The 21,203-nt window shown below is 27.8% G+C and overlaps 1 protein-coding gene and 1 long non-coding RNA gene across 2 annotated transcripts; both read left to right on the forward strand.

The window, feature by feature from the left end:
• Positions 1-561: 561 nt before the first annotated feature.
• LOC136077681 (uncharacterized) lies at positions 562-12,263 on the forward strand. The gene is made up of 3 exons (XR_010637182.1): positions 562-651; positions 1,818-1,891; positions 11,927-12,263. It is a non-coding gene; the product is annotated as an uncharacterized LOC136077681 (long non-coding RNA).
• Positions 12,264-12,677: 414 nt separating this feature from the next.
• On the forward strand, positions 12,678-15,209 carry LOC136078556 (E3 SUMO-protein ligase KIAA1586-like). The gene is made up of 3 exons (XM_065794333.1): positions 12,678-13,267; positions 13,349-13,899; positions 14,059-15,209. Exons 1-3 carry the CDS (start codon positions 12,678-12,680, stop codon positions 15,207-15,209), a joined length of 2,292 nt encoding a protein of 763 aa, XP_065650405.1.
• Positions 15,210-21,203: the final 5,994 nt, after the last annotated feature.

Here is a 21,203-nt window from a genome sequence, read left to right on the forward strand (position 1 = left end):
AAATAAAAAATTAAAAAATTTTTACAAAATTGCAAGGTAAATAATCTATGTACCTAAAAAAAGATCAAGAGGATCTTCTCATAAGAATTTTATACAGGCGTAAAGTAACAGATAAAAACAATAAATAAAATAAGTAGGAATAAACTCATAAAAACGTAGACATATATATAAACAATAAGAAAGTAGACCAAAATAAATTTTTAACTTTTACTACTAATAATAACTCAATATATTATCTAATGAAAGAATGAGGTTTTTCAATTTATTTTTAAAAAGGCGAAAAGTAACTGGTACTTCAAAACTAAAATTTGGCAAAACAATTTTATTCCAAAGGTGCGGCACCTTTGGAATAAAATTGATTCAGTTGGTGATACAAAATTGATTTAAGTTTGTTTGGCAAAAAGGTTCATTTAAAAAGCTATTATTTCTTAAAATATATTTACTGATTGGTTTAAAAGTAAAAAGAGATAAGTTAATATTTATCCGCATATACAAAACATAAATCCGCATATACAAAACATAAAATATTAAATACATTTAACTTGTATATATTTAGAATTCTCATTTCAATAAAATAATGCTTCGAATGAGAGAAGCGATTTGCAAAATTGATTTTACGGATTGCGCGTTTCTGACGGAGATAAAGACGTTGTAAGTTTTTTCTGTACTTCCTCAAGTAATATAAGCATCATTTGAATAACTATGTAGAAATGAATAATAAAATTGAATTAAGACTTTCTTATTGAGATTGGTTTGTGATTTATATAAGATCCCCATGTTTTTAGAAATTTTTGTGCTTATATAATCAACGTGATGATTCCAAGTAAAGTTTTTATCACGATAAACAGCTAAAAATTTTGTAACAAAATCTCTTTTTATTTCTTTTTGATCGATAAAGATTTGAGGTAATTTTGATGGAAGAAATTGTTTTTTTTGTAATCGAATGGAATAAAACCCATTTTGTTTTATTAGTGTTAAAGGTCAACTTATTACACTTGAATCAGTTAGATACATGTCTGACTCAGACAGGCTGAGTACTTCAAAGACAGTCTGAGTTCTTCAAAAAACTCAGACAGTCTGAATTCTTCGTTCATTGTTTTAAAATGTTCAGCGATATCATAGTTAGAAAGGAATAAGTTTGTATCATCTGCATACATAATGCTCGTTAGTTTTGAAGCTTACTTAAGTCATTTATTTAAACTAAAAAAAGTAAAGTCTAAGAATTGAACCTTATGGGACTCCATAGGCTATATAAGGAAAAGTGGGTTGATAATTATTGTTAAATGGTACAAACTATTTTTGGTTATATAGATGACTTTTAAACCTTTTTAAAATTTTATTTTTTATTCCGTAGTATTTGAGTTTATAAATCAAAATATGGTAATCGACTGTATCAAAAGCTTTTCATAGGTCAATAATAATTCCTTGTGTATATTGTGATTTTTCGAATGATTTTGAGATTTCACGTACAATTTGGATATTTGCATGTTCAGTGGAGTTATCTTTCTTGAAACCAAATTGATCGATGTGAAGTAGATTATTATCATGAAAATATTTGTATATGCTGCTTAACATAATTTTTTCCAGAACTTTTGAAAATGTGGAGAGAACAGAAGTTGGGCGATAATTACTGATTTCAGATTTGTCCCATATATCAGTTTTTATGATACCTATTTTTATATTATTATTAAAAATATCAGTAGTTATAATATTATCTATAAGAATTGCTGTGTTTATTGTTGCACTTAGTGGGTCGATTTATTAAAGTAACTGACCTTCTTTCAAAGATTGCATCATAAAAATTCTTAATTTTATAGTCGTCATTATAAAGAAATCGTCATTATATTGTTGTGGAATCTTCATGTGGAACAATTACATCATTTTCAGCAAGGTATTTTTTTAAATGTAACTATATGTAAAATCTCACTGTCATACAAGTCTTTGATTTATATTGTATAAGTAAGGATTTTTAATAATTTGATTGATATGTTTATCAAAATAATGAATTAACTAAAAAATGTTTTATTTTTTTGTTCAATGTGGTCAGCTGCATGATTACACCTTATTAATGGAGTTATTTACCTTCGAGCCATGGCAGTTTAAAAGTGGTTCTAAAGAAAGAGGAGATTCATGGGGAAAAGTATCTAACTCTCTTAATGGATTACCAGAACCTTATTTTAAAGTTATCGGTAGATCAACTCGTGATCACATTAACCCTTTGATTAAAAAGTTTAAAAAAAAAAGATACAAAAGAAAAAATGCAAATGGAATTACATGACTTGACAGATTATGATGTGCCTATTGTCAATGTTTATGAGAGATTTCAGCAATCTGAAAGTATTTCTAAAGAGCAATTAGAGCAAAATATTGCAAAGATTGATGTGGATAATGTCAGGGGCGGATCTACGATTTTATATAGGTGTAGCTAAAATTTGTGAAATTACGTCATAATCGCAAATATTGAATAAGTCGGTTAGCCTACATCAAAAAGAGCTCTGATAATTACGTAATGTAGACCCTGCCAGACATTTTTTTATTTGAGCGTCTTAAATTTAAGGGTTGAACAGCTTCTGTGGTGTATAAATATCTACACTTTTTGTACACATATATTTTTTATTTACTTTTGATGATTCTAATAAAATAATTAACGGTAAAATATAAAATTTGCCTTGGCTATTCTGTTTGTAAGTTAGACATAAAATGTCTAACTTACTTAACGAAGTGCACCGACTAGAAGGTAAGCCATAGGACTTTGCACCTCATATGTAAGTTGTAATGCTGCCTAAGGTTAGCTCTCCATTTCTAAATTCTTTCCTATTCTTAATAGACGTCAATCTGAAAGTACTGTTATTGTTGACAAAAAAAAGCCCTCCATTTCTGGATTCTTCCCTTTATATTTTTGTTACTAATTGCATAACTGCAATTATTATTGTAATAACATTATAATAATATAGTAATATATTTAAAAATATCATGATATTATTGTATTGTGTTACTTTTAAAAATATTTACTTATTTTATACTACTATATATAAGTATACATTAAAAAAAAAACGATTTGAACAGCCTCACCATCTATAAGATCCTCATGAAGCTAATTTATTACATCTTTGTTTTTTATGAATATCCAGCACTCTTTTTGTAGCATGCACTAACAAAATTTACACACATATTTAAATTTTTTATCTAGTGTTTTACATTGTATTCAGTTTAGAGTACTTTTTAAAACATTTAACATTTTAGAAGTCAAAGATTATGAAATGTACACAAAATAGAAAATAAATTTATTTATTAAACATTTAAAACAAATAAACAATTTTAACAAATTATAAAAATGCTTTAAATGTCTCTCTCCAGAAGCTGAAAATATGCTGATAACCCTGCCGACATTTGAAACAATTTCTGTATAAATTAACATTAAACCAAGGCCATTAAATCATTTTTCTAACATTCTACTTATTAAATAGGTTTTTAATGTCTAGGTATTGTACCTAGAATTGAATTGTTAAAAAAGTTCAAGAATGTTGAAGAAACCAGTCATTGTCATAACTTTTGTTAAAAAAAAAACTAGATGGGGGTTTTGATTGATTTTTCCAAAAAACTCCCATAAATTCAACTTTGCATGAATAGAGGTTTGGTGTGAAGATAGGAATGATAGATATCCAGATATTCTTAAAAGTAGATTTGCCTATCTTAGTTAGCATAGTTAGGTTGGAACTGTAAACGCCCCATACAAACCAATATTTTTCAAACCAGCAGCTTTCTTAATCTTATATAATTAATAATATCATTAATAAGATGGTTCAGTAGAGGTAAAGTGATAGAAAGCTTAAAATAAACAGATATTAAAGATGATGAGTGATTATCATGATTGATTTTCTTTTCACATTTTCTAAGCTTTAGTTATTTTACATTTAAAGCCATAGCTAATTCAAAAGCAATATTAAACCAGTTATAGTGATATAAATCAATACAAAATTAAATTTCTTAAAGCTTGTTTTTTCAATTGTCAATTTCAAGACTCTGAAATTTGAGACATCATATTGCTTATCTTGTAGTCTAACTGTAATCTTAAAAAAAAATTCAATTCATCAAATTTTTGTTAAAACTAATGTTAAATTGAAAGAAAATTCAGTCATCAACTATAAAGTCTTTTGCTAAAAAAAAAAAAGCTCAAACTTTTTGTTTTTGAACAACCAGTACAACAGACATTGATTAGTTTTGCTTGACCAACAAAAAGATAATTATATAACATTTCTGTAATTTTGGACAAAGGGCACGTTTAAATAATTAAGGACAGTCAACAAACCTTGAAAAATCTTCACGAGTGTTATAATTATTGCCTATATACCTGATAACAATAGATATCTGTTTAAGATTGGCACTATCAGATATTTTATCAACTAAAATCGAAAAGTACTTGCTTTTATTAGTTTCAGAAATAAGAATCACCTCAAAAGCTTTACACTCTATAAGTTGATTTTGTGTGTTTTCAAAAATGTATGTGGCATTTTTAGCGGCTGATATTAAACGATCTTATAAGATAGTGTCACCTGCATAAATTCCAATATTAGGTAGTTTAACAATGTTTCCTACAACTTTACTTTTTAAGGATTCTCCAATATTATAGGAGACTCTCCTATGTATTATAGTTGATTCTACTGACAATAGAATCAACTTATATTATAAGTTGATTTTAATCTTTGAATTTTAATCTTCAAATTTTAATCTTCAAATAGAATCAATTTATAAGATCCTCTTTAATTGAAGCTTAAATTTGAAGATTAAAACTTTTTTCAAGAAATAAAAATGTAATATCTTAATTTACATTTATAGCAAATGAAAATGGAAATTGTTTATACAGCTCTGTGGCAAAACTTCATTAATAGTATTAACCTGTTAAATAAAATAAGAATGTAAAAGTTAAATGTTATAAGAATGTTATAACAATAAGCAAAAGAAACAGTTGTATATAACAATAAGCAGAGAAACAGTTGTATATAAGCAAACATAGTTACAGTTATAAAAAGCATGTTATCTTTTTATAACAATTTTTTTATAAAAATTAAGGCAGTAAATATGCTGCGAAATGTTTTGATTCTGATGTCATGTGACAATTAAAATAGTTTTTAATTGGACTTTTTTAAATCTGTATTGGTTTAGCAAAATAAATATTATTTATAATTAATATATTTTATAGCATTGCTGTTCATAGGAATTCAAAAAAAAGTTTTCTTTTTACATTTTCTAAAACTGGGCTTGCAAAGCAGTATTTAATAAACAATTTTACATTTGCCCCAGATAATAATGAAAACAAATTCTACAATGGACATGTGTTTGTTATTGTATATGCAACAATCCAAGTCGATTTTAAAACTGCCAAAAGCATTTATAAAAATTTTCATTTTTATCCAACTCATAGCCGGATACATAATTTGGTCAAGAAATACAAAAAAGTGTATAACCTTAAGTCATCTAACAAAAGAAAACTTGAAGAGTTATGCAAAATCGTTTTTAAAAGTAATGAGCCATCAACAGTGGCAAAAAGTAGTTTATGTGAATCATCTAATTTACTTTCAGCACCAATTCAAACAAAACTGCGTGAACCTTCTACTTCTGTTGTGTATCAAAAAGCAATTAAAGAACTGGATGGTAACATTACTACTAAAAATCAATTGTTAAAAAAGAGATTATTCTTTATGTATAAGTATAATGCAAAAATGAAATCCGATTAGAAAGATAAACTAACTAAACTAAAAGCAAGAATTAAAGCAGTAAATATTAAAAATAGTAAAAACATAAATCCTTATGTAATCAAAAGATTAAATCAAACTATTAAAAGGAAAAACTTGATTATTTCAATTTTAAGGCAAAAATTAGCTGATGTTTCAACAAAAAGTTTGATGATAAAAGAAAGTAAATGTCATATTGAAGGAATAAAATTGGTTAAAGATGTTTTAAAAAATCTTTATCATGTAAAAAACAATCCTATATTGTTATTTACCACAAAAATTTGTTCGGAAATATAATTGAAAATGATAAGATCTTTGAAGAAATAGCTTTGGTGTGCCCAAAAGACAAAGGAGTTGAACAAATGATTGTGTCCTTATTTATTGCTGTTTTAGAAAGACAGTAAAAGATATTTTAATTTATAGCTATCAAAACAACTTATAAAAGAGACGCAGACAGCCAGGTTTTATAATATTGATGCAGAAGAAGTCATGGGTATGTTCAGTGCTGCTAAACATCATGCTCCTAACTTTACTTTATGTTTTTTGTCATCAAAATTAAGAGCAACAAAAAATAATGTAAGTGATTACATTGACCAAGTAGATAAAGATGAAAAAATGAAAGTCGTCTACTGGGCAATAAACAAAGCCAGAAAAAAGAGAGAGTTAAAAAAAAAAGATATTTATGAAATAAATTGAAATGCTTGAAATGATATTTATGAAATAAATTGAAAGCTTGAAATGATTGGTTGTAACAAGTTGAAGAAGCAAAAAAAAAAGCAGAAAAACATTGGCTCTTCCAATTCAAAACCTTAGTTTGTCAGTTATTTCAATAAAATTTCAAAAACTAGAGTCTAAGCAATTATCAGACCTCTTAGATATGCTATCAGATGCAGTAGTTGGTAGAAACATTTGCCATTTATGGTTTAATTCTGGAAAAATAATGAGTTCTATGATAATGATGCAGTGGATTATGACATTTCAAAATACGAAATTGCTGCAGATATAATCTATGGAGACCTTATGTTAACCTGAAAACTAAGCGTTGGATAATATTTAAAAAAGACTATTTTTATAGCCACATATCTTTTAAAAACGTTATGCGGCTTTAAAGTTTTTGTAGTTTTAACTTTTATGAAATAAATGAATTTAACTATCAGTTTGCGTTGATGCCTTTTTTTTCCTTTTACTTCATTTCTTTTACTACATATTTTATTTTACCTAAAAACATAAAGTTTTGAAAATTATTTACTTACACCACCAACCTTAACTACCTACCACACACACACCCCCCCTAACACCTATATACACCCCTAAATATACCAATTAATCTTTGTTACCCAGAGACAATTGATTCTTTCTTTAACTTTCTATTGATCACTAATTTATCAACAAATAAATTGTGAATCTCATTAATTTATGTTGTTAATTACAAAAAACTCATTTACTTTTGGGTGGGTGACAGTGTCAGTGGCACTACCCCTCCCCCCCCCCCATCCCCGATCATTTGTATTTACCCCAACTACTTACAAAATGTTTCTAATTTTTTTCAGCTTTCAATTGATACCATATTTATATAAATTGGATCATTTTTACGGAAGTTATGATTAATTTAAGTTGATAATTACAAATTGCGGTCAGAACATTATTTAATTTTTCCTATAAAAAATTTTGTGCTTAAAAAAAACTCATAATTTTCTTAAATAACATCAAAAAATAAAAAATTTGGTATCTTTTTTTTAGTTATTAAAAACTACTTCTAATGGTATCTTTGATTTAAATACAACAGAATTTTGATTTTTTTTTACCACATACCTATATAGTTCGTGAAAACATAGTTAAAAAATATACCTCTATTTGAGGTATATTTTGGGTTATTACAAGGTTTATATTTTGGGTTATATTAAAAGGTTTTGTAGCTTAGAGGCTCTAAGCTACAAAACCTGGTATAAAAACATTCATATCATGAAAACTTCTATCCGAAAGCTTATCAATAAATTAAACTGGTGAGATATTTTGGCCATATAGTTTTGTTATTATTATTATTAATGTCAAACTACAACGACAAAGTCGTGAGAAATGGCTATATAAAGACCATTTATGGTAATTGTAAATATTCATTTTTTGTAAATTTGTCATAATTCTTTTTAAAAATGTTTGTTGGCTTTTATAGTTTACTGTTTTTTTTTTATTTGTGATGCCAAGTCGTTTATGAAAATAACAAACAGTACTGGTCCAAGAACCGAGCCTTTGAGGAACCTCACTAAGCCAATCTGAAATGGCGTCTCCATGTATGACACGCTGTTTTCGATCTTTTGAATATTCAATTATCCAATTAAGCAACTTATTTACTATTCCGTATGCTGTTAATTTTCTTAAACAAAAATGTGTGGTACTTGATTGAATGCTTTGCTAAAGTCTTACATTATTATATCAACTGGAATGTCGTTCTCAGTAACTTTTGTAAATACATCAAACGGTTCAAGCAAGTTTGTTGTAAACAATTTTATTTTTGCAACATTTTATGTTTGGAAAAGCATGAATAGCATTTGGAACAGTATTCTTTCAAAACATTCCGTCATAATTACCAACTTACTAAGAAAATAATAAAGGCGCTTCGGTTATTTGAATATAAGTGGACACAAAAAGGCTGGGAAATAAGTACAGCCAAAAGGCAAAAAACGGCGTCCAATGATTCAACCGAATCGTAAATTTCAATTTAGAGCCGAATATGAGAAATTTATTACACAACCGAAAATATTCACGAAAAAAATTAGAACCGAAATAATTTCGATCGAAAGTCATAATTGTATTTAAAACTGAAAAAATTTCGATCGAATTATCAATCGAAATGTCATAAATAATTTTAGAACCGAAAAAATTTCGATCGAAAAACGTGAAATAAAGTTTTTAAATTAAATTAAAATAAAAAAAGAAAGGATTTTGTAATTCGATCCAAATATTTTCGGTTGTAAAATTCGGTTCTAAAACTTTCGGCGCAATAAAGGATTTTGTAATTCGACCTGCAATGAAAGTATACTTTTCGGTTCTAAATTTTTCGGTTGTGAAATATTTCAGTGATATTTTCGAGGATAAATATTTTCGGCTCTATCATGTGACACGGAAAAAACAATCTAGCCACGCGCTATGAGTATTGACGACATACGATATAATATATTACTTTAAAAAAAAACATAATATAGTCAGCCTATGCCGTAATATCAGGTCGTTTGTGGTTAGCCACAAACCGATCCACAATGACCGATCTCTTATTTTCTTCCGGGGTTTTTGTTTTTTTTAAGTTATCGCTTTTAAAGCCGATTTCACACAGCAAATAAAAATAAACTTACCTTAATTATTTATATTAATTTTACTTTAAAACCATGTTGGACTATTACATTATTTTTTATTTCGTTGATTATTTTTAGCAATAGAAATGTGTGAAAGGTCGTTAGCGACACATAATGAAACTGAAAAGGGAAACAAAGAGCAAGAAGTCTCAAAAAAGTCAAGAAATAATGGCAATGAAACTGAAAAGGGAAACAAAGAGCAAGAAGTCTCAAAAAAGTCAAGAAATAATGGCAATGAAAAAAAGTCAAGAAATAATGGCAATGAAACTGAAAAGGGAAACAAAGAGCAAGAAGTCTCAAAAAAGTCAAGAAATAATGGCAATGAAAAAACTGCTTATTTAAATGAGAAGAATGAAATAGAAGTAAATATTAGAAAAGAAGCACTGGAAATTAAAAAAAGAGAAACTGATGCACAAGCAAAGACAATCCAAAACATTCTGCAGCAACAAAATACCTTGATGTAGCAACAAAATAACATAATTCAGGCTATGATGCAACAGAAAGCATCTTTTTTAGAAATTTTAAGCAAGTTTTTACCAGAAAAAAAATAAAGCAATTTGTGTATACTTTTTTATATTTCATGAAAAAATTATTTAAAATAGTCTGAAAGCGATGGTGATTGGCGATCAAAATATGTTGTGGATGTAGAAACCATATAGGCAAACACATTCAAATGTAGAAACCATATAGGCAAAGCGCATACAAATACATTTTAAAAAATGGACCACTTTAAGATTCTTTTTAAAATCTTTAAATTTAAAATAGTTAACAATATTTCCAAATACCCACTCAATAGTAACACGAACTTTACTCATACTTTTGTTCCAAATAAGCTGCGCAGGGGATATGTTACCTCCACTGATCTATATTATAACTGGATAGCGCATCTCTTATATCGAAATTGAAGCCGAAAAAATATTTTGGCGGCCATATTGTGAGGACCCACGATTTGTTATGATGCGCTTGAAATTCTTAGAAAAGAAACCAAAAGAAAGAAGAAAAGGATTGAAAGTACCTAAAAATAAAAAGGAAAAAAGGCAATATCAACAAAATAGTAAAAATCTGTTGTAAAATGTCTAACGAATGATCGTATTCTTTAGATAATTTATCTAGATTCTTATGTTGATATTCAAAAATTATGATTTTAAGTACAAGTTGAAAATGTAATACTCCTAAAAGTAAGTAAATAATCTTTCCAACTTTTTTACTAACATATATAAGTTAAACAGCATTCTATTTATTGTTGTTAATAATAGATTATATATATAAATATATATACATATATATATATATATATATATATATATATATATATATATATATATATATATATATATATATATATATATATATTACTTTACTATTTATGATATAAGATAGTTTTGTGTTTGTAAAAGTTGTAGTTATTGATGATTAAATAATACCAATTTACTTAATGTTTTTCTAATATTTTTCCGTGACATTTTCTCAGTGGCTTGTTTTCCCAGATCATTAAGTCTGACTTAGCAATAACATTGAGAAATTATTTTGATTAATTTAAAAACATGGTTTTCATTAATACCAGTATCAAACATATGTTCATGCAAGTCTCTAAATATAACAAATCCTAAACTTTCTAAAACTCAAATACATATAACTTCTGGGATATTTTTGGACTGTGGCAGTTTTCCAGGAATTGTTGTTAGCATTCTTGTAATTTTTTTTTCAGTTTCTTCACAAACAGTAATAACATCTTTTGTTGGTTTCATAAGACCACCATTGTCCTTTACTTTAAGAAAATTGGATTCTGGAGAATGTTTTTTAGAACCAAGTGCATCACAACATAACATACAAAATATTTTCTTTTTTGCCATTTTAACAACAAAGCCAGATATATAAGAAATAGCTGCTTTTTTATACTCAGTTAGCAATGAAATATTAGTAATAAAAGAATAATCATGATCAGTAGTCTTAGATGTTCTTTCAGATAAGTCGTATTTTTTGATTATGTTTACTGATGTAATATCCAAACTGCTGTTATTTATCGTAACTGAATCATCAAAGACATTTAAAATATTTTCTGCTTGTAATTTTTCACAATTTCCTGATCCTCCTTCAATATGGCTCCGAAGTAAAAGTTGTTTATATGCTGCAATGAATTGTTGCGCTGTTGGGTTATTGTTAAATCCTCCTGATCCTCGTATTGAATCAAAAAATAACTCCAGATGGTCTTGACTTAACTTATATGTTAGAAGATATTTCAAAGGTGCTTCAGGAATTTCAACAAGGTAATAAAATATCTAAATATATATATATATACAGCGTGGAAAATAACGGGCGGTCAACGGTCACTGACCGCCCGAAATGACTGAAATTGCTATTTTGACCTCTCAAAACGAATTCTTCCCGGTCAAGGTTGACCGGTTGAAAAAAAAAGAGTTATATAATGTTTGACAAATTATCAGGATGCCTTTAAAAATGCATATACCAAAATTTTATAAAATGTAAATCTTTGAAAAAAGCTTCTAAAATAATTTTATCCTTTGTACGCTACTTTAAATCGCTTCGTTAGTGAGTATTATAAATGACGTAAACTATTAACTTTTTTTGCTTCACTTATCAAGACTAATTTCATTTTAGTGGTGGTGAAATCCATAACTGCTTTTTTCATAAATGATTGAAGTTCTTATTTTATTATTGTTTTAATAATAATATAATATTAACTAAGAACATTTTTTTATTCCTACATTTTATTTATATTTTCTTTACATCATTTTACTTATTTTTCTTTTTTTCTACCTTTTGCTTTTAAATTTTACCTTTTGCTGCCAATTGCAATGAAAAAATACCTTTATTTTTTATTTTTAGTTTAATTTATCCGTAGTCAACAAAACTTACAAATTATCGACTAAAAGCCGCACACCAAGCCCTTCTGTGATGAAAATAAATTTCTTAGATTTCAATTGGTTAACACTCCGGAAAATAGAAAGTTCGTATTTGAAATTGTCGAGGTTCTTATGTTCTCTATTTTAAAGACTCTTAGTTCGGTTGACGCTGAGTGACTGAGAAGTTAACTTTAATATTTAGATAAATTTAAAATTACCAAATGCGCGTTTGCTTTTTTTTTTCTACTATTAAAATTTAAAAAATATATATACTGTAGTATAAAGTTTCGTTTTAAGTAACTTAAATAATTTTGATAGTAATTCATAAAACGATTGTCATGATTTTATTAAATATTAGTTCAGCATCTGCCGACGAGAGGCATTAACATTATTATCAACTAAATAACATTAATAGTTTATAAAATGATTTTAAATAAAAATGAATGAAAGATATAAAATGATACAAATGAGATATAAAATGTGCAATCATTTTTCTTTTTCAACGTCGGTAACGACTGAAGTTCTTATTTAACCATTATTTAAAATCAATGTATGTAGCTACGAACATTTTCTCCTTTTTTTTCATTCACTTTTCTCGTAACCTTTTCCCTCAATTTCTGAAGTCATAGCAATGAATGAGTTTTTTTAAATAAGTTTCAAATTAACAATTGCGAATTTGAACATTTTTTATATTACTAAATTGTAAGAGAATCGTCAAACATCAGCACTTCAAAATGGAGGCGACTAAAAAGAGACAAACAACACTTTCATTTTTAACACAAGCAGGATCGGAATTAAAACCACCTGTTGAAAAGAAGAAAAAACTCAATAGTAGAAAATTACAGCTAACAACAGCTCAAAAATGGGTAAACACTACTCTTGCAAAATATAATGCAAATGAATGGCTAGAGATATTATATAATGGAAACTATGTTACAGCATTACAATGCACTGTATGTCGTCAGTATACTAAACAAATTGATATTTATAAAGGATATACGCCAGAATGGGAAAGCGATGAAGGTAGTTGTAGGATACAGCACAGTGCCGCAGTTGATCATGCAAATGGTTTGCCACATCAAAGAGCCTACGAATTAGCAATGAAAAGTAAAGGAATGGATGTAAGCGAACGAAATGATAAATTAAGCAACCTGCAGAAAGAAATGCGGCAAACTGATATTTTATCGGGCCTGAAAACCATGACCACGAAAGATCTAAATTTAACAAAAAAAAAATTTGAGGTAGCATACTTTATTGCCAAAGAAGAGCTTCCGCTTAGCGTATACCCTAAAATACTACGTTTGGAAGAAAATCATGGTGTAGAGTTTGGCCAAGCATAAAGAAATAAAATAACTTGTGGAACTTTTATTGATTACATTGGATTGAGTTTGTCAAATATTCTCAGAAATAAGTTGAAAACACGAAATTACTTCAGTATTTTAATTGATGTATCAACAGATGTATCTGCAATTGAAAAAGAAGCTATATTTATTATCAGTTTCGATCCTACTCCAATAGGAAAGACCGAGATATGCGTTGAGTGTTCTTTTCTTTCTATTTCTGATCTTGAACATGGAACATCTGAAGGAGTTTTCAATAAAATTAGTCAATCCCTTGAATCAGAAGGTATCGAAAATTTTAAAACTAAATTAGTTGGTTTTGGTGCTGATGGCGCAGCTGTAAATAGAGGAAGTAGAACAAGTGTAAATGTATTACTTCAGAAAGAAATTCCATGGGTAACTTTTGGTTGGTGTGTTGCACATCGCCTTGAGTTAGCGTTAAAAAATAAATTTGCACAAATGAAAGCGTTTAATGATGTCAATAACATCATTTTGAAAATGTATAACATTTATAAAAAATCCCAAAAAAAGTTACGACAGTTAGGAAACCTTGTTGCTATCCTTGAAGAGGGTAATTCATTTGACATTGCAGGTATTCGCCCCAAAAAAGCATCAGGTATATTGGATTTTTTTTTCAATTTTAACTATAAAAAATACTTTATAAAATAATATACTTTATTAGATGCTGGTTTTTTATACAAAAGTTCCTTATAAAACAGTATTTTGAGCAATAAAAACTTTTTATAAAATAAAATACTTGTGCAATAATAAATAGGAACACGATGGATTGCACATAAAATTCAAGCACTTGAGATGATCTTAGACAAATATGGAGTATATATGAAACATCTCGAAAACATGACTGCAGATTTCAGTTTTACTCAAGCAGAAAGAGCAAAGTTTAAAGGGTATCATCAGCAATGGAATCATGGACGAATACCGCTTTATATAGCATTATTCATAGAAGTTTTATCGCCAGCAAAGTTGTTATCTTTATCTTTTCAAAGCAACGAAATTGATTCCGTAGCATCATCTGGATTTATTGAACAAATTAAAAAACAGTTAAGTCGCTTGAAGAAAAAAGAATTTAATGATTTACCAACTGTCAAACGTTTCCTTGCAAAAGTAAAAAACAACACTGGTAAGTATTCATTCCAGGATGTTGAGCTTCATGACTTTACAAACGCACTAACTTTAGTTAAGAATTCGAAATCAATGATTGTATCGTTAATTGCCGAATCCATAGAAGAGCGTTTGGAAACACAAAATACAGTTCCTGATATGTATGGAATGTTAATCCTAAACACTGGTAGCTGGTTTCAAAATAACACCAATAATTCATTTGCTGATGATAACATCGAAAAATTGTATGACTTTTATAATATGCCGTTACGTAATGCTGGCTTCACTGGGAGTGTAAATAATATGTTAGATGCTTGGCATAACTTAGTTGATTACACTGTCAAATATTTGGCACCAGATAAAACTGAGTACCGTAAAGTATGGTATCAAATTTTTTCGAGTTCTATGAAAAAAGATTGGAGTCCAGTTCTACTTCTTGTTGAATTGTTGTTCGTATTGCCTGTTTCGAATGGAAAGGTTGAGCGTCTTTTTTCTCTTATGAATAGAATTAAAACTGACACAAGAAATCGCTTAACTGAAAAACGGCTCAATAATTTAATTCGGGTGTGTACTGATGAAACAAATAGTGGAGAATTTGATGTGAATCCTGCCATTGAATTATGGGCCGAAGATACGTTGCGTAGGCCTACACAAGAAAGTCGAAAAACTTATTCAAAAAAAGAAAAGAAAAAAACAACTATAAAAACATTAATTGATTTAGAATCGTCATCAGACGAGTCTTTAGATTTAAAATTGTCTTTCGATGAAACTTTGGATAATGAATCAGATGAAACGTATATCTAAAAACATCTTTAAAAAAACATTTTTAAGTTATATAAAACTTTGTTTTTTGTAACTTAGGCAATTATTATAGTTGTATTACATAAAACGATACTTGATTAAGTATTCAGTTTAAATTTTTTTGATATAACATAAAAATGTGTATTTTTTTTTTTTAAAAAAAATAGAATACAAATAAAAAAGGAATACGAGTTCGTTCATTTTAAAGTATCAAGTTATTGTTTTATTTACAAAGTTTCGTCATGCAAACGTAATTCGTCATGCAAATGTAATTGCTACGTTAAAAATTTAAACCAAAATAAAAATTAAAATTTTGACCGCCCAATAAAAACAACTGACCGTCAATTTTATGTATTAGCCGGTCAGTTTGACCGCTCGCCTTTGATTTCTTATTTTCCACGCTGTATATATATATACATATATATATATATATATATATATATATATATATATATATATATATATATATATATATATATATATATATATATATATATATATATATATATATATGTATATATATATATATATATATATGTATATATATTTATATAATACATACAATATATATAACTTTACAATTTTCAGATATAAATATAACATTACAAAATATTTCAACCTGCTTAATCCTTTTTATAGCTATTAAAAATCCAAGTCCTCAAAAATCCCAGTTTTTCTTCTTGTTGTATGCAACATTCTATGAGATGAGTCTTGTAAGTTTGAAATATAATCATATGCTTTATCAAGAAATTTATCCCATATATGCTTATTACTCATTTTTAGTGCGGATTTATGACCTTTAGCAAAGGGATTTCTTGAAGATTAAAATGTCAAACAATCTATCAAATATTCTAATAAATTTAACTGTTGCATCACTTCCTTGAAACTGCATTAATTTAAGGTCTTTGCAACAGAACTCTATTGCATTAGCTACACTTGAACTAATTGCCTGAGCAGCAAGATTTACTTTCAATTTTTGTTGCCTCCAATTAATATGCGCTAGTCCTAATTCATTTCCTAGGCAAAATCCTTCATCTTCTTGCAGTTTTTGAAGATAAACTATGTATTTCCATAATATTGCATTGTTTTTGCTATCAAACAAAACATCACCTGAAGATGTTTTTAATAGCATTTCTTCACAATTTGATGATATTTTTTGTTTTTGACTTAATTTTTTTACAACTGATTTAAGAGATATTATCTTTTTTTTCATTCTTCGAGATTTTTGCTGTTCTGCTTTTACCTTCTTTTTCAAAGACATAATTATCTTGTTTCTAGGATCTGTTTTTTTTTTTCTAGAGTTAAACTGTAATTATATATTTTTTGGGGGGAGCCAACTTTCATGCAGATAGGTATAACACTAGTTTCAAAATCACTTTTTTCAGAATTTTCAAAAGTTGATCTATTAACAGGAACTTTTCTCTCTTTCATTTTCTAATATTGAAAGAAAAAAAAACTATATATTTATTTATATATTTTTTTTTTCTTTCAATATTAGAAAATGAAAGAGAGAAAAGTTCCTAAATTAATATATATATATTTATATATATATATATATATATACATATATATATATATATATATATATATATATATATATATATATATATATATATATATATATATATATATATATATATATATATATATATATATAGTTATAAAATTTTCAAATTTGATAATAAAACTAGAAGGAACCTTAAAGTTGTGTTTACTCACAGAGCTTAGCTAATAGTTCATGCAGCATTTATAAACCCAAAGCATCCAATAGCGAAATGGTTATTATATGTTTTAGCTGCTTACCATACAGTTGTGTTATAAACCCTCTAGCACACTACATAGGGTAACTATGAACTAAAAGGTACATATTGAACAAACCTGTAGAATATATAAAAACATAATCGATTATATACCTTTTTTTAAATGGTCAGGGAATATTTTAAATTTTTTAGGAAAAGAATTTTCCCTTAACCTAACAGTTTGTTCAGTTCTGTCGATATCTTTTTCTAAAAAATGATCAGAACATACCAAACTGCTACTACTTGGACTCCATTCTTGATGGTGTATTTTGATGGTCCATTTTTTCTTTTTTCAGTGTTTGTAGGAATAAAATTAGTAGGAAAAACAACGTTTGATATTTTACTAAGCTTGTTGTACTTTTTGCACAACTGATTTTATTTAAATCCATTTGTTCGCATTGCAAGCAAACTAACAGAGATCAATAAACTTTAAAATGCTTTTTTTAAAAATAATTAAGAAAGTCACCTATGAAATGTTCTAGGAAACTTTCGTTTTAAAGATGATTCATCATCAGAAATTCCATTACTATCACTTCTTTTACTGTCACTATGTTTTCTTTTATTGCAACCAAATGCAACACACTGTGTCCCTCGCTTTTGGGAATTTTCTCCAGACATTTATAGAATGAATATTGTAATTATTTTACTGAAAAATAGTTATCATTATTTGAAAAAAAAAAAAAAAATTTCCATACATTCTATCTATGCTAGATATAAAAAAAACATAAAGTTAAACCACCAAAATAAAGAAATAGCTCGTTCGCCTAACAATATTTTAACTAAATAATATTTTTCCGTGGTTCCTCCCAATATGGCGCTGGCGAAAATATTTTGGCTTTAAAAAATTACGCTATTTTCTAAGGAGATGCGCTATCCAGTTATAATATATATATTATATCATATTATATATTATAATATATATATATATTATATCATTTACAATGTGGATTTAAAGGAGCTAACCACTCTGATCTATACACGTGTATAGATCAGAGTGGTTAGCTCCTTTAAATCCACATTGTAAATGAAGTTTATGGGGATGTGTAGGATCTTCGTAAACACACAAAGGTTCTCTATTGGTATTGAAAAACGTATTATGTTATCAGAATGAGAAATAAGTAACTGATTACAAACCTGGGATAATTTTATCATATTTATTTAAAAAAAAGAATATAAACTTCGTTTCTTTGTTGAAATGTCGCGATGAACGAATTTTTTACTTCAAAACAATAACAAATTTTATACAAAAAAAAATCATACAGAAAAATGTACAGAACAATACAAAATTACATAAAGTGACGTTTTCATAGTAATTTTTGTAACGATATTTTTCTTAAAACAGCTACGACAACGACGACTTATAAAACCATAGTTTCTACGTTCTCGTTGCAGTAGGTGTTTTGATTTCGTAAAGTCGCTAACAACACTCACAGTAAAATATCTTTAGTTTGCTTGTTTTTTTATTATTATTATGCTATATTTATACCATCATAGGTCTTTACGCGTCATCAGTTTATAACTGTTTGTAAATGTCCCGCACGATTGTCTATATACAGTTATTATTTAAGTGAAAATATATTGATTGATTGATTGATTGATTGATTTAATACTCACAATTTCTTTATCGCGGTTAGAAACGATATCTTGAACATAAGTTCTCCACCGGCGCGCTTATTTGTTTTTTTTTTCCATAGAAATAATATTATAAATTATTATAAATGAGGAATATAAAAATTACTATTTATTTCATCTGCTGTGATCCAAGTTTCAGTTAAACAAATTATATTAAAAATGTGTTTAGTTTCTTCTAACAGATTAAGAAGTTTTTCAAAATTGCAGTTCAAATTTCTATATTGAGGTGCAGAATTACAATTTGATTATGATTTTTTTCACGAGCATCCTTAAAAAGAAACACTTTGATACTATTTGGCTTGAAAAAATGATACCAACAATCGGATAAAATACAGCGATAAGAATTATTTTTAGCGTCTAGGTTTTCTTCTGAGGAAAAGTGGTTTGCTTCATTTAAATTTAAAAAAAGGGATTTAAAGTTATTAGTCATAGCCATGATAATAAATGGAAAACAAAAACAAAACATTGCTTTTTAAGAGTGTTATTTGTTAAAATCAATTTAAGAATTAATATTAAGATTAATAACTTTTTATCATATCTTTCCGTTACTTTTTCACCATTTGAGCGCCTTTAATTAACTTCCGCAAATAACTTTTTCCGAATAGCAACGGTCTCGCGAGAAAAGTCTTCGTTAATGAAGTAATTCGTGCCTTTCAGTCGATGAGATTCATTCAAGATTCTTATTTTGTCTTTGTATTTCTGTATGTTAAGTACTATTGTCCTCAATCGTTCATTTTTCTTCAACCCAGTGCGGTGGGCACGCTCAACTTCGATATTTTTCAGTTCAAGTTTTTGCCTGAGGAATGTGTGAATTTTTTCTTCAGTATCCCCCCATGATCCTTGTCCATTTTCACCAATTCCAACGATTCGTAGGTTATTTTTTCTTGATCTATCTTCCAGATTTTGTTGCTTTTCCTTCATAAATTTTTCTATATTAGTATGTTCAAATTTTTTATCTAGTTGTTTATTGTTGGTATGATTTTTTTTGTCAACTATTTTTCGTTGTTGTTTAGACTTTCCTTAATATCTTCCTATTCCTTTGTAAGTTCTTTAATTTTGTTTGCATTTACGTTGATGTTTAACTCTATTTTGTCCAATCTGTCGTTAATTATTTTTACATTAGCACCAATAATATCGATAACAGTTTTCTTTTGCTTACGAAACATTTTTCATTACATGTAAAGTTTTTAATTTTATTTTTAAATGCTCCTCGTGGTAAAATCGTGTCCGCTCTTGTTGAATGTTTAAACTTAACAAAAAATAATATTTACTTAAGTACAAAGCTTCTTTTTAAACTAACTAGGCTTTTACTTAGCTTAGATTAATGGCCAACATAATCTAGGAGCTATAATTTAGGAGTATACAAGGGCGGATCCAAAGGAGGCGGGGGGGGGGCAATGGGGGCAAATGCCCTTGTGAGTGATTGGATATTGCACCTGGTCACACAAATCAAAAACAACAGAAAGATTAGTAATTCAGGTGCAGGTAAGTTTTGGATACTAAGTTCAAGAATGACGCCATAGACATTACAGATTGCAGAAAGAGTTTCAGCAATATTTTTATGATTCAGTGAAATAATATTAATTTATGGCATCAAAGCATAGATTTGAAGACATTTTCATTGGAAAAACGTGTATTTATATTCAATATGTAAATTGATTGCCTGTAATATTCTTCCATTATATCTGAAGGCATATTTTAAAGATATATCTGTCGTGTACTATTCTTTTGAAGGTAAAACTATGATATTTTTTAATTATGATTTTCTTTGCGGCTCTAAAAATTTCCTTAAACATTTTTTCGATGTTCTTCTTAAACTTCCAGTGGTGTTGCTGATGTGGTATTGAGTTCATTCGTTCTTTTAGTATCCTTAAGATGGTAGTATGGTCAAAATTCTAAAATCGTTTTTTTTAAGCAAACAATATTGATTTTTTCATGCAATATTAAAAAACTGCATTAAAAATTAAAAAAAAAAGCTAAAACTTTTACATTTAGACTCAAGTTTTGGGTGGCGAAACCCAAAAAAGTCATCAGGCGCTGCAATAAATATTGAGATAATGGTAGATGCTATAAAACTCAAATTTTCAGAGTTTAAACCTTTGGTACCTGTTACTAGTCAAAGCCACCCTGATCTAAAGTACATAGTTGACCATCGTTTCTACATGTGTTAGGAGTATGCGCTAGGAAATTTTCAGCCTTTAAAAATTAACGTAGGTCTGGCGGCCACAGGCTCTTAGACTATTAAGAAATAAATTTCAAAGAAGTTAAAGAAATAAATTTCAATAAACTGAGTTTATCAATACAAGTCTTGTGTTATTATGAACACAGGAAATTTATTTTATTTGAGTACTCTTCAGAGCATTTAAACGGTATCAAAATCTGTTTAAACAAAAGAATTTTCACTCGTAAAATCTCAAAATTTTAATGAAGTTTATCTGATTATAGAGCTTTTACCTGTTGTTAACTTAAAGAAATCGAAAAAAAAAATGTATGTGTTCAAGTAAATTCGAAAAAATCTGTAAATGTGTTTCTCGCAAAATATAATGTCCTTGGCTTTGAGGCATAC

This window comes from Hydra vulgaris, chromosome 03, assembly GCF_038396675.1.
Source record: "Hydra vulgaris chromosome 03, alternate assembly HydraT2T_AEP".
NCBI lineage: Eukaryota > Metazoa > Cnidaria > Hydrozoa > Anthoathecata > Hydridae > Hydra > Hydra vulgaris.